We start from the raw sequence: 6544 nt of genomic DNA, 5'->3' as shown, positions 1-6544 counted from the left end.
ATTTATAATTTTCAATGGCAACGAAAACTCTTCGATTCTTACGTGAAAAACGATTCAAAGGGGAAAAGGAATTTTCAACGATGAAATTAAAAGATGATAATATCGATTGATTCAAGATCATTTAATAAGGGAAGTAAGGGAAGCCAAAGACTAGTAGCTAGAGCAGGATGCGGAAATTTGAAGGAATAAGGATCTGGTATGATGCAGTAGTACGGTGAAATTAAAAGAAGGAATATATAGGGGGTGTTCGGGTACAGGTGTCAGGAAATTTAAAGGGTGATTCTTGAAGTCAAAATAACGCGATTAAAATTCGGCCAAAGTATCCCTGCACGCGATCAAACCTTCTTACACGAACGAAAAAAGGTGAGACTAAGGAGTGGGGCGCGCGGTAATCCTCGCACCGAATGACACACGGGCGGCAGCTTAGTACAATACTTGCTCGTACAAGTCGTAGAAAAGAAGACCATGATATTTAGAGACGTAAACGGTTCCGCGCGACATTTTGCAAAAGAAATGGTAGATCGAACGTTAAACCTGGTTACTTTATTTACTTTTTGAATGCATTATATATATAAAGGTTCCTCATTAAGAGCATAATCTTATTCGTAATTATTACTGAACACATATTGTCTTACATATGTTTTCTATTCCTCGATTTCATCAGTTCGGCCGTTTGACTTTACGTTAAATTCGTTTTAAGATCCAGCGTTGCGAGATTGTTTTTGTAATTTTTTCGATTAGCGTTGCGTTAATAAATTGTCGCATTCTTATACGTAGTGTTGCGTTTGCGAAATGCCCAAATTCCTTTCACTGCGACTGTAGAAATCTGTTCCTGTTCCTCGATCACCTGATTCAGCTAAGACAATTGCACAGAGGTGATCGAGCACCAGCAGCTTTGTACGTGACCGCAATTCGACATCTCGATATTGGCGTTGCGTATATCGAAACACGAGTGCACCGTTTGGTATTTATTAGCGTCGCGTGAACAATTATAACACTCCACTGTGGTTTATACTTTCGCGAATTTTCACATTTTTTTCCTGTTTCCTTTTTGTCAGTAGCAAATTTAAATAACATTGCACGTGTGATAAAGCGCTCTCCGCGATTTATTTCGAGAAATCTATATCTTGTAGTTATGGACTTGATAAATTAGCGTTGCGAAACAAAGAAATCACGATTTCTAACTCACTCACTCACCGTTTGTTCGGCAGTCTACCGAGTGCGTTGCCCTTCTGGCTATCGGATCTATTTCCTCCTTTTCACCGTTTGTTAACGGAAATATCGTTGAACGATATATCTATCTGTTCGATGTTGATGAATATTTATATTAATTTGTTATTATAAATAGTACTTCAAATTATTATAAATGGTTTTATTTCGTAATTATATGTATATTGGATTTCATGCGAGGTGATACATTAATAGGTGATTTCAGTGGTGATACATTAATATATTTGATTTACTTAATTAATTTAATATGTTATAAATAACTTTCTAGCGGATGAAAAAGAAACAAAGTAGTAGTAATAATAAAGTTAATAACATTTTCTAGAATGGGGTATTAATTTATTTGAAATATTATAATGTTGATTATATGTTATGATATTTATTCACATTTATTTTACTTTTGTTTTACAGTGTTTCTGATCACTTTACTTAAATAGATTTAGATCTCGTGGTTAACGAGAAACCAGAATTAAGCTTCGTCAATATCATTATCATGTATGATATTCGTTCAATTTGTGCTTTCAATTTCACAAATAACAGATTTCATCGTTTTTCCCTTTTTTTACTTGTCGCTGTGAAATCTAATCTAATTTAACCATCTCTATGAAACAAGATCTAAACATCATACTTAAAATATTAAGATATGATTTATATATCCTTTGATCAAATAAAAGCTCTCCAAAGAAATTAACAAATTAATTTCGTAATATTGTTATTATAATTACTGCTATCGTATTGAATCATCGGTAATATTATTTCATTTAACTAGCACATCTATAAACAATTCTTATTAATTAAATAATTAAATAATAAATATCTGTACGTTTTTATTTCTTCGTGTACTTTTTTTAATGGAAACTAAAAATTTTCTCAGTTTTATATGCTATAGTAACATCGATAGCATTGAATATTATTTTATTAACACAATTGTAAAGATTACGAAAGTATATGTTCGATTTATTTTGCAGAAAATATAACAACTAGTATCTCGTGTTAATAAAATATTATTATTATTTATTTAGGCATGAGGATTACGGAATTTCTCCCCTGCATATTTGGCAGCCGCGCCCAATTCTTCTTCAATACGAAGAATCTGATTGTACTTTGCCAAACGTTCTGAACGACAAGGTGCACCCGTTTTGATCTGACCAGTCGATAGACCAACGACTAAATCAGCTATGAACGTATCTTCTGTTTCTCCAGAACGATGAGACACCATTGTACCCCATCCAGCGCTTTTAGCAAGTTTATGGGCATTGATTGATTCTGTGACAGTGCCTATTTGATTGACTTTTAGTAACAAACAGTTGCAAGCCTTCTTCTCAATAGCCGTTTTAATTCTGTAATGTGTAATAGGTTTACAATGAAATTATTGTCTATGAACAAGGAAAATAGCTTTCAACGAATGTAATTACTTTTTAAAATTTACAAGTTATCAATTTAATGCTACGAATAACTTTGTAGGATAAATAATTAATTCGATATTTTCACTTATATCGAAATTTGATGAACTTGTAATTTCATAAGAAATCGGAAATAATTTAATTTTACCTTTCAGGATTTGTGACGGTAAGGTCATCACCTACGATTTGAATAGGAGTGGAGGATGTCATAGAAGTCCACGAGTTCCAGTCGTCTTGGTCAAATGGATCTTCGATCGATACAATCGGGAATTCCTTAACAAATTCTAAATATAAGTTCTTCAAAGCTTGTGGTTCCAAATATGTGTTTGGATCAGACTTTTCATTCTTAAAATCTAAATCATATTTCCCATTCTTATGAAATTCAGATGCAGCAACATCCATACCAATCTTGATTTTCCCTTCGTATCCAGCAACCTACATTGTACGATAATTATGAATAATCATTTCAATAATCATTTCAATAACATATAACTCAATACGATAACAAGATCGAACGTAAACTATACCTCGCAAGAACATTTCTTGCGCAAGTTCATTAGTAAGAAAATATTTTCCTTTTAGAGAGAAAAATACTTACTTTAATGGCATCCATGATCAGATTTAAAGCTTCTTTGTTCTCTAAGATATTTGGAGCAAAGCCACCTTCGTCACCGACAGCAGTAGCATCAAGGCCAAACTTCTTTTTAATACCAGCCTTCAAATGGTGGTAAACTTCAGTACCCATTTTCATGGCTTCAGTGAAATTAGCAGCACCAGTAGGTAGAATCATAAATTCCTGCATTGCCAATTTGTTTCCAGCATGTGAGCCTCCGTTAATAACATTAAAAGCTGGTACTGGCAAAATAATATTGGCATTTCCTGCCAATTCCGCGATATATCTGCAATTACAGGACAATTTACAAAATTACCTATTATATGTCCTTATTATATTATATGTCCTTATATTACCTATTATAAGGTAAAAGCTGTGATATTTGTATCAGATACGTAATATAAAATTTCGTTCATCTTTTATTATTTGAAAAAGTTGTATCAAATTTAAAATTCGTTTATACATTTTACTTGTACTTGACATATATATTTTGTAATTTCATTTCATAGGCTAATAAAGAAAGATTTGTCTAAATAGTTTTATTTAGAAATTATGATATCGCATCTAAGTTAAAAATCACACTTACTTATATAAAGGAATCCCTTTTTTAGCAGCTCCTGCTTTACAAACTGCCAAAGAAACACCCAAAAGTGCATTGGCGCCAAGTTTTGACTTATTTGGTGTACCATCGAGTTTCAATAGAAGGTTATCGATATCAGTTTGTTGCGTGACTTCCAAATTTGACTAGGTAACGAATATTTTCATATTGATTAGTTAATAAATTCAAATGTTTTTATTGTTCGATCATATGAACAATATATACACCTTCTAAATGTGTTTAAAAAAATAGACAAATTTTGATAGATCTACATAAAATTGAAAAAAGTTACATATGCTACGTATTATGCATAAACGCTGAACACTCAATACCTTCAACAATTCAGGTGTGATGATATTATTAATATTCTCTACAGCTTTAAAAACAGATTTCCCATGATACTTAGATTTATCATTATCTCGAAGTTCTAAAGCTTCATGAACACCGGTGGAAGCACCTGATGGTACTTCAGCCCTAAACAGCCCATTGTCTGATACAAGATCAACCTATAAATAAAATATATAAAAAATAATAAAAACAATTTATGTGCAATCTTAATTATCACGTAATGTATTATAATGTAAAATGTTGCATATAATTGGAAATTAGGAATGTATATTAAAATTATACCAATATTCTATATAAGGTTACATAATGTACACTTGTCGATCTATGATTTATAATTTATCATACTTTCAGAACAAAAATCATTGTATACCAAAATGAATCTTTGTTTTATATGCAACAGTATTACATTTAAAATAAAATTTAATCTGTTTAATAATTAACATTTTCTTGTAATCTTACCTCTACAGTAGGATTACCACGAGAGTCAAAAATTTGACGTGCCTTGATGCTTTTGATTGGCATTTTCCTACTGTAATTAGTACTGTATTTACTGATTAGAAGCCTGAAACAAAAATATTTAACGATAACAAAAATACTGATTCTAAATATTGAAAAATTATTAAATACAGACCATTTAGCACGAGAAGGTGGTACGATCTAACTTTCATATTACATGTCAGTTACTAATAGTTTCAAGGATAAATAATCTTTCCTTAATATTAACATCAAATTGTCTTTAAATTTAAGCATTTTAAATATTTTTCGACAAAATATGTGTGAATTTGAAATACCGGTAGGCAAGCTTGCCTTGGAAATAATATTGTGTTTGACCTTGACAAGGTCACTGGAAGAAGTTTAAAAATCTAAACAATCAAGTTAATAGTTGTTTGATTTCAAAAGTGCTACATTTTCCAAAACTAAGTATAATGTACTCGAACAATCGCATATAATGACCTTACGATAAAACTTTGGCACTTAATGCACGCAGCACGTATCAAAAACATTTTTTTCTTTTTTTTTTTTCTGTTTTACGAATTTAAGAAACAAAACACTATACAAATCAAATCTTGATACTTCATACAGTGTCTAGAAATTCTTGAAGAGACGATTTTTTACTCATGCTGTAAAACTGAAGAAAATATAGCTCACCTACTGCAACGTATGACAATCCTCTTGAAGTGTTCGAAGTAGAATGATACTGTCCTACAATTGACCTCAAATCACGAAGGTAGCTCTCCTATCGATTCTGATCCCGTCACGTATGAATTACGGAAGCGTTGAAACTAAAAGTTTCTCAACAACCTAGACTACTGAGAATATGATAAAATCTACGTAGATATTTATATAAGCAGGTATAGGATATAGAAGCAGAATCTTAAAGTTTTAATTGAATATAATTTGTCATGATAAAATAACGAAAATTGCGTAATCTAAACGTATGGTTTTATCGTTTCATTAATGATTTACTATCTTTGTATTGCATTGTTCATAAGCGCGCGAATTTGTAAAACTGCTAAAATAACTCTTAAAAATTGCAAACTTTATATGCGCATATTTTTATTTATAACGCACAGAATCTTTGTAATGTTGAAACTATTTAGTTTTAAATATTATTATTATATAATATGCTATATGATATTGGAAATGAATTCACCATTGTATGAAAGAACCAAAAAAGTGTTACGTAGAAATATTATTTACTATACTTTTAAAATAAATAGGATTTGTAGAAGAATAGAAATTTATAGATAAACAAATTCATTTCAAGCTGAATGAATGTCTATAAAGGAAAAACATATTATATAAATATATATATTATATTTATTATTTTTTTAATATTTGTAACTTGTCGTAAGTTTTTGAAATACTTTTAATACAATCATGCTTTTTTGCTGTGATGCTTTAATATACTTTAATCATATATTATCTGTGACGGTATATGATACTTTCATGCTACTTTTACCGTTCGAAATTTAGTGTAATCACTAAATACACTTTGAATCACATGTTAACAAGAATTTGCTCATATTTATATGTACATAATCTGTATCTAGGAAATTTAGCTTACTGTTTAGGACATATATATATATATATATTAAGTTAATCACGTTTAGACAATACGATATATTAGTTTTTAAGTTACTTGGAGTGTTTGCAGAGGTAAATATAAAAGGTGCCAGATTTTTTTACAAACATTATTTTTTGTTGAAAGTTTATTAAAAAATATGAAATATGTATATTAAATTATTATGATACAGTTTGTACATGTACAATAATACATTTTAAAAGATAAATTTGCTTCGTAATTATAATTTAAATAATAAATTCTAAAGTGAAAAATTTTACGATATCACA

General features: G+C 30.1%; 1 protein-coding gene across 1 annotated transcript; it reads right to left on the bottom strand.

Annotated features, from left to right (window-relative positions):
• Nucleotides 1–1586: 1586 nt before the first annotated feature.
• On the bottom strand, nt 1587–5513 carry LOC126922836 (enolase). The gene is made up of 7 exons (XM_050735777.1): nt 5339–5513; nt 4649–4751; nt 4174–4347; nt 3830–3987; nt 3229–3529; nt 2779–3065; nt 1587–2567 (listed from the first exon to the last, which is right to left on the bottom strand). The coding sequence occupies exons 2-7, from the start codon at nt 4709–4711 to the stop codon at nt 2246–2248; spliced, it is 1305 nt and encodes a 434-aa protein (XP_050591734.1). The 5' UTR covers nt 4712–4751; nt 5339–5513; the 3' UTR covers nt 1587–2245.
• Nucleotides 5514–6544: the final 1031 nt, after the last annotated feature.

Source organism: Bombus affinis, chromosome 12, assembly GCF_024516045.1.
Source record: "Bombus affinis isolate iyBomAffi1 chromosome 12, iyBomAffi1.2, whole genome shotgun sequence".
Lineage (NCBI taxonomy): Eukaryota > Metazoa > Arthropoda > Insecta > Hymenoptera > Apidae > Bombus > Bombus affinis.
Note: the sequence above shows the minus strand (reverse complement) of the source record. Positions and strands in the feature narration are given on the sequence as shown.